This window comes from Tursiops truncatus, chromosome 18, assembly GCF_011762595.2.
Source record: "Tursiops truncatus isolate mTurTru1 chromosome 18, mTurTru1.mat.Y, whole genome shotgun sequence".
Lineage (NCBI taxonomy): Eukaryota > Metazoa > Chordata > Mammalia > Artiodactyla > Delphinidae > Tursiops > Tursiops truncatus.
Window position 1 is genome coordinate 24,954,467 of NC_047051.1, and position 17,501 is coordinate 24,971,967.

The 17,501-nt window shown below is 34.0% G+C and overlaps 1 protein-coding gene across 9 annotated transcripts in view; it reads right to left on the bottom strand.

Annotated features, from left to right (window-relative positions):
* NAA16 (N-alpha-acetyltransferase 16, NatA auxiliary subunit) overlaps window positions 1-17,501 on the bottom strand; it is an 82,305-nt gene that overhangs the window by 48,315 nt on the left and 16,489 nt on the right. For 8 of the 9 annotated variants that reach the window (XM_033843871.2, XM_019936470.3, XM_033843869.2 and 5 more), the window contains 3 exons: window positions 15,208-15,327; window positions 12,368-12,463; window positions 7,510-7,616 (listed from right to left, as the gene is read on the bottom strand). In XM_033843871.2, coding sequence (XP_033699762.1) covers window positions 7,510-7,616; window positions 12,368-12,463; window positions 15,208-15,327 — 323 coding nt within the window. The remainder of the gene's footprint in view (window positions 1-7,509; window positions 7,617-12,367; window positions 12,464-15,207; window positions 15,328-17,501) is intronic. The other variant, XM_073795253.1, reaches the window with a different exon arrangement.

Genomic DNA, 17,501 nt, shown 5'->3' on the forward strand with positions numbered 1-17,501 from the left:
TGTTTAGCTTCATTTTTTTCCTAACTTACCTTCACAATTACAGTTAGGTAGTAAACAGATACAAAACTCAAATTTTATACCTGCCTGAGTTAATTAAAAATAAAGAAAGAATCAAAGATACCTTACAGATAATATATTCCAGGATCAAAATCTAGTTTACCCACCACCTCCACCAACAAATTATAGTTGTTTCCCACTAACAACAGCCAAACAATTTAGTACTTCCCGTAGAAATACTCCAATGAAGTTCATGATGATTCTCTTTCTCCACTGAACAGGCCAAGTTTTTTGTAACTCTTTGGGTCTACAGTCACCAGTTTCTAAAGGGCACACAAACCTCTACATGTTCTTTAACTGAATGAGGATCTTGGAATATTTTCATAGTATGGGCAGATTTAACACAAAAAAAATGTCCTCTGGGAAACAGCCTACCTCCCCTTCCTGTGTATGGACAGCCATACACTTTTTGTTGAGACATCTATGCTTCATCCAGTCAGTCTCGTCAAGTACTCAATTTCCATGTTCTTACTCATATTCACTGCACCTGTGCACTGATGTCCAGCTTCAATGGAATCAAATGCACCTGTAACAACCCAGCAAACCTTGATGATTCACTGCCTTCACTCAATAGTCTGACATAGTGAATAGCTACAGAACAAAACTGCAAAGTCCTTTCCATTATAGGTGAAAATGGAAGTCCAGAATTAATTTCCACCTCTTATTTAGGGTCATTCTGGTTTCTTTTAAAACACTAAAACAATTTTTTTCAATGTATATACTGTAGCCTTGACAGTTGAACTAAAATTAAATAAAAACTGATTTTACTCAGTATCTTTCCGTGCAAATAGAGATCTTTATCCTTAGAAAAAACATTTTTCTCATCGATTAAAACTGCAAAGTAAAAAACAAAAATACAGAACACTAAGCACATATTAGGGAAAAAAAAATGGAAAAAGATGAGCAAATTAAACCTAAAACCAGCATAAGTAAGGGTATAATAAAGATTAGATTTGGGAACCAATAAAATAGAAAAGAGGGGCGGGGAAATCAACAAATCCAAAACTTGGTCTTCGGAAAAGATTGACAAAAGTGCCAAACCTTTAGCTAGACTGACCAAGAAAAAAAGAAGACTCAAGTTATTAAAATTAAAAATTAAAGAAGAGACATTACTTACTACTGACTGGAAATAAAATGATTATAAAGGAATATGATGAACATATATGCCAATACTGGATAACTTAAATGGACAAATTTCTAGAAACACAAATTTCAGAAACCAAATAAGAAGAAATAGAAGATATAAATAAACCAATAACAAGTAAAGAGTTTCAACAGGTAATCGAAAACTACCCACAAAGAAAAGTCCAGGCCCAGATAGTTTCACTGGTAAATCCTACCAAATATTTAATACCAATACCAATCTTCACAAACTTTTCAAAAAAAAAAAACAAAACAGGAGAGAACACTTCCCAACTCATTATAAGGCCATTATTACCCTGATATCAAAACCAGACAAAGACATCACAAGAAAACTACAGTCCAGTATCTGTTAGAAATATAGATGCAAAAATCCTTAATAAAATACCAGCAAATTGAACCTAGCAACATATATAAAGAATTATACAGCACAACCAAGTGGGTTTTATCCCACTAATGCAAGGTTGTTTAACATCTGAAAATCAATTAATGTAATACACAGTATCAACAGAATAAAAACAATAAACACATGATCATCTCAATAGACAAAAACCATTTGACTCAATCCAACACCCTTTCACAATAAAAATGCTCAACAAACTAGGAGTAGGAGGGAACTTCCTCAACATTATAAAGGGCATATACAAAAAAATCCATAGTTAACACAATATTTAATGGAGAAAGACTAGATGCTTTCCCACTGAGATCAAGAACAAAACAAAAATGTCAATGCTCATCATTTCTATTCAACACTGACTGGAGGTTCTAGACAGGGTAATTAGTCAAGAAAATGAATAAAAAGGATACAAACTGGAAAGGAAGAAATAAAACTTTCTATTTGCAGATGACAGAAATTCATTACACCAACTATAACAACTAATAAACAAGTTCATCAAGGTTACAGAATATAAGAACAATATACAAAAATCTACCGTATTTTATATACTAGCAATAAAAAAACCTGAAAACTAAATTTAAGAAAAATTCCAATCCAAAAAACACAAAAACACTAATCCAAAAAGATAGATGCACCCCTTATGTTCACTGCAGGATTATTTACAATAGCCAAAATATGGAAACAACTTAGATGTCCATCAATGGATGAATGGATAAAGATGTGATGTATATATACAATGGACTATTTACTCAGCCATAATGAAGTCCTGCCATTTGCAACAACATGGATGGACCTCGACATTATGCTAAGTGAAATAAATCAGACAGAGACAAATGTCACATGATTGCACTCATATGTGGAACCTTAAAAAAAATTAAAAAAAAAAAAAAAAAAACTCAAACACAAAAAACAGATTAGTGGTTACCAGAGGGGAAGGCGGTTACGGGGTGGGTGTGAAATGGATGAAGGCGGGGTGGGGGGGTCAACTGTATGGTGATGGATGGTAACTAGGCTTGTAGTGGTGAACAACTTATAGTGTACACAGATGTCAAATTATAATTGGCCCTATATAAGTTTCAGGATGTACATCTAAAACTATATAATAAAAAAAGAGAAAATACTTCCATCTAGCATAGCATAAAAAAATAAAATACTTAGGAATAAATCTAACAAAAGATGTATAAGACTTATAAACTGAAAACTACAAAAAATTGTTGAAAGAAATTAAAGACAATCTAAATAAATGGAAAATTTCCAATGTTCATAGACTGAAAGACTTAATAGTGTTAAGATGGAAATACTTCCCAAAGTGATCTACAGATTCAATGCAATCCCTATAAAATCCCAGCTGGCTTCTTTGTAGAAGCTGAAAAATTGATCGTAAAATTCATATGGAAATAAAATAAATCTTTAATGGCCAAAAGAATATTAAAAAAAAAAAACTAGGAAGATTCACACTTCCTAATTTCAAAATTTACCCCAACGCTACAGTAATCAAGACAGCATGATACTAGCCTCAGGACAGACATACAGATCAATGGAACAGAAATGAGAGTCCAGAAGTGAACCCTCACATTTATGATCAATTTACTTTCAACAAGGCTATCAAGACTTTCAATGGAAAAAAAAAAACAAATGGTGCTGGGAAACTGGACAAACACATGCAAAAGAATGAAGCTGGGCTCCCACCTCACACCATATACAAAAATGAACGCAAAATGAATCAAAGACTTTAATATAAGAACCAAAAGTATAAAACTCTTAGAAGTAAATACATGTAAATCTTCATGACCCCGAATTTGGAAATAGGTTTCTTATATACAACACAAAAGCACAAGCAACACAAGGGAAAAAAGATAAAATGGGCTTCATCAAGACACTTTTAAGAAAGTGGAAAGACAATCCACAAAAGGTAGAAAATATTTTCAAATCATATACCTGATAAGAAACTTGTACCTAGAATATATTTAAAAACTTACAACTAATAATGAAGAGACAAATAACCCAATTAAAAACTGGGAGAAGAACCTGAACTGACGTTTCTCCAGGGAAGATATACAAATGGCCAACAAGCACTTGAAATAATGCTCAAAATAATCAGTCATCAAGGAAATGCAAACGAAAACCACAAGGAGATAGACCACTTCACACCCTCTAGGATGGCCATAATCAAATATCATATAATAACAAGTGGATTGTTGGTGAGGATGTATAGAAATCAGAATCCTTATACACTACTTGTGGGAATGTAAAATGGTGAAGGTACTTTGGAAAAGAGTCTTGACAAGTTTTTGAAAAGTTTAAACATGGAGTTACCATTTGACCTAGCAATTCCATCCCGGGTATACGCACCCAAGAGAAATGAAAACATGTACATGCAAAAACTTGTACACAAATGTTCACAGCATTATTCATACCAAAAGGTACAAACAACCAAAATGTCCATCAACTGATAGATAAAATGTAGTATAGCCATACGACTGGACATTATTTGGACATAAAAGGCGATGAAGTACTCATGCTACCACACAGGTCAAAATATTTATGCTGAGAATAAGAAGCTAGAGAAAAAAAGGCCACATATTGTTTGATTCTGTTTGTATTAAATACCCAGAACAGGCAAATCCAGAAACAGAAAGTAGACTACTGGCTGCCTGACTGGGCGAGTGCAGCGGGCAGATATGAATGGGGTTTCTTTTTCGGGTGATGAAAATTTTCTAAAATTACTGTGGTGATGGTTGCAAAACTCTGAATATACTAAAAATCAGTGAATTTGTAAACTTCAAATAGGTCAATTTTATTGTATGTGAACTGCATCTCAATAAAGCTATTAAGAAAACAACAAAGATACTGGGGGTAAGCGGCTGACGCTAAGTGGTAGAGGCCAAGGACACTGCCAAATATCCTGTGATGCACAGGACAGGCCCTAGAATTACGCAGCCCAACATGTTGGTGACGCAGTTCTTTGCTGTGGGGGGCTGTCCTGTGCACTGAAGAGTGTTCAGCAGCGTCCCCGGGCTCCACCCACATTAGGTATCAGTAGCACACCCACCAGGCTGACAACCAAAACATCTCCAGACATTGCAGAATGTCCCCTGGGGGACAAAATTCCCTCCCCCGCCCCACCTTGAGAAGCACTGCTCAAGAGGAAGAGGACTTTCCAAACTGCTTGTGAAACAATAGGTGAACTTCCACAATAGAAATAAAGATCAGCAAATCTGGTTACATTAAAATTTAGCTTCTTTATGTTTTAAAATAAAATCTCATTAGAAAAGCAAACATAAGAAAAGAAAATATTTAACACTGCCTAATGCTGGTGAGGGCACAGTGAGCCTTTCACACACTTTGGTAATGGCAATACAAATTGATGTTTAACAAGAATAACAAAATGTTCTTACCTTTTACCCATTAATTTATTCTGAGAATTTATGAGACAAAAATCCTAAGTAAAGCTATGTGTACAAAGATATACTTTTTTAACTGCAAAAACTTTGAAAATCAAAGTTCAGTTGGAGGTATGATTTTGATAAAAGACTATGCTGTCGTTAAAAAGAAGATATTGAAGACTACACAATAACACATTAATTGATTGTGAAATTGCTGGGGGGAAAAAAACCAAAATATTTATGGTCAAAATTCACAATTTAAAATGCTGGAGACATTTTTTAAATACTTTTTGACACTTGTACTATATCCTAAGCTAACTCCAAAAGATAATTTTATTTTCATGGTCCCTGACATGGATTATTTTTTAAGACTTGGAAGCTTACAAAACTATAATTGTTTATCAGCCTTAACCTCTTTGAAATCCTTCAAGAGTTAAAATGCAGCCCTTAGCTAAAAACAGGACTCACTGCTGATTAGAAATATGCAAATTTTAAAACGCCCTCTAGAGTAATCACAAATATGTGACCAAAATGATTTGAGAAGCATTTCCCATACTTGTACATTTCTTCTCACTATACTAAGTTCTGACAACTTAAACTCAATTTTCTGCAGCTTAATTCAATTCTCAAAAACACATGGTAAACATTCCTGTTGCATGCTCAAAGATTAACACTAAAGAGATGTCAAAGGTTCACATATAGATGAATGTATTCTCACTGCCTTCTTTAAAACTGCAATTTCCAAGCTTTATAAAATAAAATACCAACAAGTGCTTAACACCTTTAAGATGGTAATTTTGGATCAATATTGGAGAGATTTTTTTTTTAAGTCTATGCCTCTTATGAAAACTGAGAAAGCCAGTGAAAGCCCAGTGATACCTTAAGAGGAACAAATTCTGTAAGGAATTCTGTAAGGAACAAATTCTGTCTTCAGTACTTGCTGTAAGACAGTGTTACAAAAGCACTACTCTATTCTCATTCACATACATGTTCTTTATTATTTCCGACATTTTATCTCATCTTTCTTCTCTGTCACCCTTGCCTAAATGAGTAAGAGAAGAATTTTGGCAAATGCTAATTTAAATAACCTACAAAAATTACTGGTAGGCACTGCTACATGTTTTCATATGAATCAATCACTATCAAAAAAAATCAATAGAAAAAAATCAACTGCAGAAAAAAATTGATAACAGTACCATTGCAATCAAATAAAGCATACTACAGACATCAAATAATTGTTAAGTTTTGTTTGTTTGTTTGTTTGTTTTAATGTAAATGACACTTTTTACTATTCGGGTACTATAGGTCTCTTTCCCGAAGTGGGGATCTGCCCAATTGGCATGGAGACTGGGTGCACCAATGGTAGGAACAGAGTACAGAAGTTCTGTTAGCCATCCTCAGCCACTCCCCTCTAGATATTATCAGTTGTCCCTTTTAGTTTATGAAACCTGCTGCCAAAGGAAGAAAGTGTCAGTTATACCTAACACTGACTTTTTTCAATATTTTATTATTCACAATTATTACTAATTTACAAATAATTATGGGTCAAAACTAAATAAACATAAAGTGATATAGGTTTAACTAAAAATATTTTAGCATTTTTAATAAAATCTTTTCCTTATCCACTAGTAACTTTCAAAAACTGATTACAGAAATGAACACAAGATTTTAGACCTTAAGAAATAAGAAGCAATGCTTGGAAATAGAAGTATAATTATTTTCTATTAACTTTTAATTTTCTAATTAGCTCTCTAATATAAAACCAAGTCTATTTCCTAATTTTAAAAAGCAGAAAGTGATTCTCTTCATTTGAAAACTAGCTAAAACTACATTAAAATGTAGCCTATTAGTTAAAACTAACAGTGCCAAATGACATGGTCTGTTGCAGTAACAATTTTCCATGATCTAACTTTATTTTATTTTATTTATTTTTTTTTGTGTGTGATACGCGGGCCTCTCACTGTTGTGGCCTCTCCCGTTGCGAAGCACAGGCTCCGGACGCTCAGGCTCAGCGGCCACGGCTCACGGGCCCAGCTGCTCCGCGGCATGTGGGATCTTCCCGGACCGGGGCACGAACCCGTGTCCCCTGCATCGGCAGGCGGACTCTCAACCACTGCGCCACCAGGGAAGCCCCAAGCTCTAACTTTTAAAGCAAGCATAACGATTTTAAAAATCCGCAGTCATACCATAAAATAACAGATAATCATCAAATAGTTAGATATAGACCTCTGGTGACAATAGGTCAAACTTAAAATCCCACTACAAAAGTATACCCATTAAAAACAACAACCTTTATTTTAGTGCTTTTATAAACCCTTTACTCGGTAAATTTCAGATTGACATTTCCTTTGATACTACTTATAGTACATGCATACAATTTCAGTTCATCTATTATTAGACTAAGGTGCACACTATTATTAGAATAGAGAAAATGATTGAATCATAGCATATTATTTACATGGAAATCCTTCTGTAATAATTAAGTTAGTAAAAAAGACTACAGCAAATTGAATAAAGACCAAATTTTACCTTTTCTGTATTGTAATATAAAGATTTCAAAGTAGTAAACAAAGGTGGGCAGCCTTTACTGAAGTTAACCCTCAGGAACTTATCCATTAGTTCTCTAAATTTTTCACCTAGAAACAAAAGTGTACTTTGTTATACTTCGACTGATGCAAACAGTTCGCAAAATTATTTCATAAATAAAAATAAAACTCCTTCAGAAACAATGATTCCCCTAGCCAATGTTTAAACCCCAAAAGTCAGTCAGCATTATTTGTTACCGCCAAAAAGCATAACACCAAATATCTCGGTTTGGTTGGCAAGTGTATTTTCCCTAGATGCAGATTCAAAGTATCTTCAAGGAACACTTCAAAAGATAGATAAACAAAGTGACTGTGCAGCTTTGAGGAAAAGTAACGTACTATCTATTCTGAATACAGTCCCCATAGGAAGTACCTTTCCTAATCTCACTGACCAGCAGAGGCTCAATGCTACTATCTCAATCCTACATCTCAGAAGGCACTCTGCAAACTATATAAGGATTCTACTGTAACCAGCACTATATTTAAGTAGCAGTCAAAATATCTTTTTAAACGCTAACACGGTATTTACAAATGTTTTCCGAATCAACTAGTGATTTATTTCAACAGTCATTCATTCCACAATCATCTACCAAGCACCTACTATGTGCCAGGCATTGTTCCAGGTATCCAGGATATAGCCGTGATTAAAACAAAAAAATTGTTTTTAATTCTGCCCTCATGGAAATTATTAACATTCTAGTGGGTGAGACAGACAGTAAGTAAAATAACATCCATAAGACATCAGACAGAGCCCTGAGGCATGCTAACATTAGAATTAAATAAATACCCTATTTGTAACATCAAGTAAATAAATCTCCTATTATTGCTAAACCCTTACCAAAAAGTTTCAGTGTCACTTTTTAAAAGCAGAAAAAATTGAAAAAATTAATTTTAAATACAAAAGCTCTAACTTTTTGACAATAAGGGTTAATATGTAAGGACATGGATTTGCCCACTCAAAAGAAAAAAAAAAGATACATATATGTCATGAATGTTTTAAGCTAAAGTAAGACTACTGAAATGACCTTTCTTAAGGTTTCTTTATGAATCACATTTCACCAAAATACTCAACAACCCAAGTGGTTATTTTTATTTGTTGTGACTGACACTACTGAACAAAACATGCATACTCAACACATTACAGATATCATAAATATTAAGAGGAGAAATTTAAATTTTATTGAGTGAAAATTTTATCTAATATAAAAACAGGATCAACATTTGTTACCTCAACTTACTACGAAGACTGTTTTCAGATGATCTCTAATCTTGATAACAGAGGAAGTGCTGGAAAGATTTGATCTCTAAAACTACTTTTGAATTTTAAGGAAGTAATCATGTATATTCAACCCAGTGTGGTATTTTGTGTTCCTTCGGTATACTTTGTATATAATCTTTTGAAAATCACAGATTATCAGGACTGCACAAAATTTCACTCTGGGTTAAATATACATCATTACTTCCTTAAAAATTAAAAAGTTTCAGAGATCAAATCTTTCCAGCACTTTCTCTGATATAAAGCAAAGGTTAACAGTATTGTGGCAGGCAGTCAGGGATGTGACACTGTCCACTAAAAGCCTCAATTTCTCCACCAGCCTCAAGAGTACTCTTTCATGACTCACACAAGATGAAAAGTAAACAGCATAAGCACACAGTAACCACTCAATAAATGTCTATTATTTACACCTTGACATCTGATAGCTACTGCATTTCTATAGTTAAGAAAGTTTTCCACATTTGCTATCATCATCTACTGAGAAAACATGCATTTTATCTTCATGTCAGAGGCTACCCTGAACTCCTCTTCAACTTTCTCAATCTATTTAGATCATACTGGCAATTCTACTTAAAAGACAATGTACTCAGCTCTCAAGTATCCACTATATTACAAGCCTCTTCTCCCATTAAACTTTTATTTCAACTGTGCAGCTAGCTATGATAAAGAATGAGGAAGGTCTTCCACACCGATATAGGACTGAATTCCAGATACACAGTTAAGTGAAAAGGAAAACAAGGTGCAGAACAATCTATGTCACTTTTGTACAAAAGGTGGAGGAAAAAGGAAAACTATACATAAACCCTCAAACACATACTTTTGCTTGTATATGCACAATGTATTTCTGGAAGAGTTAAACCATCTACTAGTAACAATGGCTGTCTCTGGGGAAGTAAACTTGGTGGCCAGAGGACAGAGACACAGAAAAGACTTTTCAGTTAAAACCTGTTTTGCACCCTTTTATTCAGAACTGTATGAATGCACTGTCTAAACCAGAAGCCTACACAGCTACTCAACTGCTCAGTCACACACTATATCCCCAAATTACTTACTATTTACCCATCTCATAATTTTTTTCTTTACATATAAGAAAAACTGTTTCACAAAAATAAATAACCTCCCTTCTTCCTAACTATTTTAAAATAATTCTTTAGTACCCCCATAGTCTTTCCTTTAGGGGGAAAAAAAAGCTATCAATCATTATGTGCCTGACTCAGCCATAAAAAGGAACAAAATTGGGTCATTTGTAGAGACATGGATGGATCTAGAGACTGTCATACAGAGTGAAGTAAGTCAGAAAGAGAAAAACAAATATCATATATTAATGCATATATGTGGAACCTAGAAAAATGGTACAGATGAACCGGTTTGCAGGGCAGAAATAGAGACACAGATGTAGAGAACAAACATATGGACACCAAAGGGGGAAAGTGGGGAAGGGCTGGTGGTGGTGGGATGAACTGGGAGATTGGGATTGACATATATACACTAATATGTATAAAATGCATAACTGATAAGAACCTGCTGTATAAAAAAATAAAATTCTAAAATTAAAAAAAAAAATCATTATGTGCCTGTTTAGCACTGCAGCTTGTAAAACAAGTTATCTGACTACAGAGATGCTATGCTAATTCTTCACCAGATGTAGTACAGATTCACCTAAAAACTGATATCCCAAAAAACGCCGCTAAAATAATGAACATAAATAGCAAGATCAGACTGTATCTGATAGCCTGGGAATTTACTCTAAATAATGGTGCATGTTTTCACTACAAAAAAGAAATGATAATCATGTGACCTAATGGAGGTGTTAGCTAACACTACAGTGATAATAATATTGGAATATATAAATGTATCAATCAATACATCATACACCTTAAACTTACACATTGTATGTCAACTATATCTCAATAAAAAATAAAAACAATCCAATGAAACAAAAATAAAATAGGAGCAAAATGGGATTAGCATTCTCGTTTAATACTCTGGATTATCTCCTTCCCTCTTTCTCCCTCCTTGGCCAGTGAAGACTAATAGATCACGATGAATTAAACTAGCTATTTTGAAAAGTACTGTTTTCACAGCACTTAATATTTCAGGCTGTTGGAGAATCTCCCCAGGACTTTGGCTGTTCACTAATCTGTAGGTAATAAACATTTTTATCTAAAAACCAGTAAGCCTTTTTCAAAACTTGCATTCTCAAGTTCCATCATGTTTCTCGAGAAAGATCTTATTGCCTTTGATAAAGCTAAGATACCTTTCTTATTACACATAAAAATATTTCTAAACACGCGAAAACACTTCATGAAGTATTCAGCTGTTGCACAGGTACAATTAAGTAGTTGCACAATTTTATATATGGTCCCCAGAGCTTTGTAAATACATGTATGTAAGAACCTCAAATGACGCTGACCTTGAAGCCCAAGCCGTCAATACCCCTCAACTGAGGCCTAGCTTGTACAAAGATCCTTTTAGCGTTTCAAAGACAATGTCCTAGAGGGTCCAGAATGATCCCACTTTTACCCAAATCACACTTTACATTCAAAAACTGGCTCCAGGTTATCTTTCAGTAAAAATATACTTCCTACCTTATACACAAAAGGCCACCTATGGTATGATTCCAATTATACAAAATGTCCAAAACCAGCAAGTCCACAGGTACAGAAAGTTAGGTTAGTGGTTGCCTGGTGCAGGAGTTGGGGGCTGGGAGTGACTGCTAATGGACATGAGTTTTCTTTTCGGAGTGACAAAAATTTCCTGAAACCAGGGAGTGATGATGGTTGTGCAACTCCCTGAGCACATTAAAACACTGAGTTGCACACTTTAAAAAGTGCATTTTATGGTATGTGAGTTATATTTCAACAGGCTGCTATTTTTTTTAAAAAGGAGATACAGAAATGTGAGCTCGAGCATCTTCCAGAAAACGCTTTTACTAGGGAAATGCTCCCCTCTGCACAGTACATCCCACCTTGCAAATTCACAACTCATATACTGAAAGTTCTAGGAAGTCCTGCAGAAGCCTGATTGTTGTATTTAACCAAAAGTTTCCCAAACTCATTTGAATGAAGAATATCTCAGTACACAGGCATCCTCCCCACCAAGCCTATTAACATCCACTGGGACTTAATGTTCCCTGGAAAACATTAGGAAATCTGCCCACTTCACAAAGCTGAAACAAAACAGGGAGGATCAGAATACTATTCATCATTTACATAAATGAAAGGCACTATTTATTTTTAAATAAATTTGTATCTACTGTCTAACCCAGTACACTTCTAAGAGGTATTTCATGTATTTTTAAAGTCAGTCAAATAAAAAGCTTTTAATTTCCATTAATCTTTTGATAAAAAGAAAATAACACAATTATTTAAACAACATATACATAACAAATAAATAACTGATCACTCCCACCCCCAAGACTGGTGTAGATGTAAACTCTATTCCAGAAACAAGTTTTTAAAATGTGAATGGTGTTGAGTAATTTCAACAAGTATTATTAGTGTTACAAAAGATATCCTAATATTACCTGGGACAAGATTCAAAGGTAATCTTCTAGGTGAAATTGCTCTGGGGTGCTGCTTACTAATTTCTTCATAAATTTGAAGCCTCTCTTCTAAAGTGCCTATTATCAGTAAATATGCGTCAGATTCAAAGCATCAAAACTTTTATCTATGATAAAATGCTAATAAACTTTAAAAATTATGTTATAAATTAAAAATCACATTATCAATATTAAAGCTGCTCTCAATTTTTGTAAGAATGACATTAAAAACTCTGTGGCAATGAAATAATCATTAAATCACCATTTTAAACCCAAAGTCCAGAGAAAACCAAAATGTCACCACTCAAATCATATACACACAAGACAGACTCAAGATACACTGCACTTCTCTGATATTCCTGCATGCACAACCCATGAAAAAGAAAATGTTCCTTTATAACGTATCTTACATAAATCCTCTAACCCAATATAACCCACATAAACCCAACAAAAGTCTATAATGCCTATAGATAGGCTTAAAGAAGCAATAGTTTTAGGGTCATGAATGCAATATTTTAAAAGATGAACTCAGTTTCTAAGGAGGCTTGACACTTAAAATCTTCAATGAAACTCTATTACAAAGAACTCCATTAGTTCCTGTCCCTGTCCAGGTGCCAAAAAAAAGAACCCCATTAGAACAGACTTTTAAAGTGTCAATTACTTCTCCCAAATATTATGATATAAAATATACTTATAACAGAAAGTTATATCTTCCCTGTCAAGACCAACCTAATTTTATAGTACTAAATACAGGATCTATATGTAAACTACATTAACAATCTGCAGAACCCGATCTGGGTCTAGTTTATTATTCTAAAATAATATCCAGCATAATTTACAAAGAGAAATTACATGCATTGTTTTACATAAGCAATAAGATAACTTACAGCAGAATTTTTAAGAAAAAGCAAACCCATTTTTAAACTATAAGGTTCTAGGTGGATTTTAATTCGAACCACAGAAATATAATTATTATAAAAATAACCCTTGGTGCTAGCAGTCAAGCCACCGTGAATGTAGTGTTCAGTATCGAGATTATAAACAAGCACTTTAAAAAGTCAAGTCCGAGTTTGTTTAGACTCCTTCCTTCCCCCAGTAATACACTTTGGAGCTCCAATGTGGTTGAATTTTAAAAACTGGGATATGTGAAAAATTATTTTCACGTTCTGTTAATGATTTGGAGACTTCATGAACTATTAAGGACCCTTATACTAAAATCTACAAGAAGCCTATTGCATATTTTTAAAAAGCAGTTCTCATATTTATACCTACTCTTAGAGAATGAGACGAACTATGAGTATAAAAAACATTTTCCCACTAACCCAGATAAAACAAGTCTTATAAATGTAGTTACATTAAGACAAAAACCAAACCATTTCAATGCCCTATTTGAAGTCACAAGTTGGAGCTCCAGAACCTACCATGGGGGAGAAAAGGTCCTAAGGAACCTAAAAAAATAGTTTTATGATCAATATATTTTATACTAAGTAAGCATGGATCCTGATATATGGAACATATTACGTTCATTTTACTAAAGCAGTTAAGTGATTAACATGCCAGTAACTGGTAGTTTAAAGAAAAATCAGTTATCTCACATTTCCAACCTTCAGACACAATGACTTTTGTCCTGTTTTTTTTTTAAAGACAGACTATTGATCTAATCAATATTTTAATTTTCATTACTTTCTTAAAAACAATTATTTAAGGAACTTTTTTTAATAATTTGTGATATAAAAATTTAAATACACACCGAAAACCTGGATTCATGTATACAAGTAATTAAGATACAACAAATAAATTTTTCTCATAGCTCTTCCTACTATAAATGAATATGGGTAGCTACCTACTTACCATACTTTTTAAATTTAAAAATTCTGCTGTTTCAACACCTTAGAGTTTCATAATTATTTCATATAAGTTTCATAATTATTTCAGCCATATATTTACTTACCCATGACTAAATATGATTTTAGCAATATTAAAGATATTTATTTATGAGAATATTAGGGAAAATTTAGAATAATATTCTAGATTTCTGAAAAGGGTCAAGGTTATCAAATGTCAAAAGACGATGTATACAATTTATTCTACACAAATTAGCCTAGTTTGAAAGTAAAAGAATAGTTTTTATGCCGATGCTATATACAACGTACTCTCAGCAACATTTCTTTGGCCCAATTCTTATTCTTAGAGATTGACAGTAACAGTCCTCTAATTCTTTAAAAATACTAAATAATTATGACATTTCCCAGAAGGGGAATGCCCATTTTCTTCCCCACCACTCTAGTTAGTGTAAATTGGTAACATTTTAATGGATCAAGAAACCTAAAATAATCTGTAAGCATTTATCACTTAAATATAAATATCTGAATTCATTTTCACTCCCATGTTTGACCTGTAATCTTCCTAAATGGAAACATGAATGCTAAAACTAAAAATATGCATCCTCAAATATTCTTACAACTTTATATTTTACTATACTTCAAACAGTAGCTAAGGGCTTCCCTGGTGGCACAGTGGTTGAGAATCCACCTGCCAACGCAAGGGAGACGGGTTCGATCTCTGGTCCGGGAAGATCCCACATGCCGCGGAGCAACTAAGCCCGTGCGACACAACTACTGAGCCTGCACTCCAGAGCCCGCGAGCCACAACTACTGAAGCCCGCACGCCTAGAGTCCGTGCTGCGCAACAAGAGAAGCCCCTGCTCACCGCAACTAGAGAAAAAGCCCACGCGCAGCAACGAAGACCCATCGCAGCCAAAAATAAATAATTAAAAAAAAAAAGAACACTAGCTAAGAGAAGGTAGGAGAAAAATCATTACATACTAAGTTGTAGAGCTTTTTCCAAGCCTTCATAGTAACACCAATTTTCTGCATTCCGATCAATCAAGTTTTTGAATACTTCGCTCGCTTCTTTTAATCGTCCCAATTTCAACAGCATTTCCCCTAAAATTAAGTTTAAATGTCACATTCATTTTGCTTAAACATTAAATACCTTTCTAATTCCAGAGATTTCACTAAGCATTATTAGTATAATAGATGTTTATGAAAGACAACGGTACGGTGCTTCCCTTTAGGGCTTGTTGCAGTTTAAATAACTAAACATAGATTAATTCACAGCTTGTCTTCAGAAATGAACCTTCACTTACACATTCTATTATACTAACATTCATTTTTGGCTCCCTCCCACACTGTATATATGATATTAACTTGTTAGTAAAAAATCTTTGCATTACGCACATTTTTGTACACCGTTTAAAGTAACTAAAGTTACCTTAGATATAGATTGGTAAATAATTCTAATGAAATATCCCTGCCTTCCTACTGCAAGATTTTTAATGTACTTTTCCTAATCAATTCTTATGTTAAACAATTCTCCATTCAATTCTCTTACTGTCCTTTCCAGGTCACTAAAACTGGAGAAGTTTAACTCACAAAACAATAACACTAAATACCACTTCGCAGCAAGAAGCTACACAAACCATGTTCACAGGGGGGTCACCTCTAAGACTCAATTTCTTTTACTAAGCCATACAAATTGCAAGTGGGTATGGGAAATGAGAATCTAAATTTCTCAGATAGGGACTTCCCTGGCGGTCCAGTGGTTAAGACTCCACACTTCCACTGCAGGGGGTGCGGGTTCAATCCCTTGTGGGGGAACTAAGATCCTGCAAGCTGCACGGCGCAGCCAAAATAAATAAATAACAAACTTTTCAGATAAAATGGAAAGCACACCTAATCAAGATAAAAGGGAGCATCTCAAAAAATATATCTCGACTTTCTATCCCTAAGCTTTCCCATTCCCTACAGAATCTGTTTCAAACAACCCTTTGAAATGTCTTCAGTCATACATACTATTTCAGCTTTCATCATCATCATATTACAGTGATTATTATATATATCATTTTACTATTTATTTTATTATACTGTATATTACTCAAGCTCTACAGTAAGACTAACTAGGTGTAACTACCAGTTTTACCACTTTCTAGCTTTGTGACTGAATAACTTACAAAACTTCCAATTTCCATTTCCTTACCTGCAAAGTATCAACTACATCAGTCTGTTTTTATGATAATCAACTGAAATAATGTACTTAAAACGGTCAGCACACTACTTGGTACAAAGTGAACACACATATACATTTACTAGTTAAAACCATAAACAGTACATTAAACTTAAACTATACTTGAATTCAAAAAATAATAAAAGGAGAAAAAAAGAACTATGATCGTGCCCCATTCCTCCACAAAAGTAGAGGATAGCAGTTAAAAGGATTCATGAAAAGACATGAAAGAACCTTAAATGCATATTGCTAAGTGAAAGAAGCCAATCTGAAAAGGCTACATACTGTATGCTTCCACCTCTAATACATTCTGTAAAAGGCACAACTATGGAGATAGTAAAAGGATTACTGGTTGCCAAGGGTTGGGGGCAAGGAGAAACAGGCAGAGCAGAGGATTTTTAGGGCAGTGAAACTACTCTGTATGATACTAAATAATAATGGTAGTATGTAAAATGTCATTATACATTTTTTAAAACCTGGAGGGTATACAACACCAAGAATGAACCCAAATATAAACTACAGGCTTGGGGGGATGGGGGGTGAGGGTAGGAGGAACTGTGCATGTGCAGGGACAGAGGGTATATAGGAAATCTTTGTACCTTCCACTCAGTTTTGCTGTGAACCTAGAACTGCTCTAAAAAATAAAGTCTATTTAAATTTAAAAAAAAAAAAAGTAAAGGCTCTGAAGTCAGAAAGATATTTTTAGAAATTAACTCTACCTCCTGAAAGGCTGGGCAACTTGGGCAAGTCCTTAACCTCTCTTAGTTTCTTCAAATATAAAAAGGGACAATCTGTAATACCCATGTTAGAGGTGCTAAAAATTAAGTGAAATTAAGCAGTTTAAGCAGTTACCATACTGTGAAACACAGAAGAGTAAATAAACCTTAGCTAGTATTTTTAAGCTTTAGAAGTCCTGCAACTACATGAGATTTTAGTTTTAAACTAATTATTTATTTAGATGGACATTCTATTTAATATGGTGTTGCTCAGGAAATGGGTAATTGATGAGCAAAGCTATGTATAAAAAAGAAAATTTGTTTGACTTTGTTGAAAA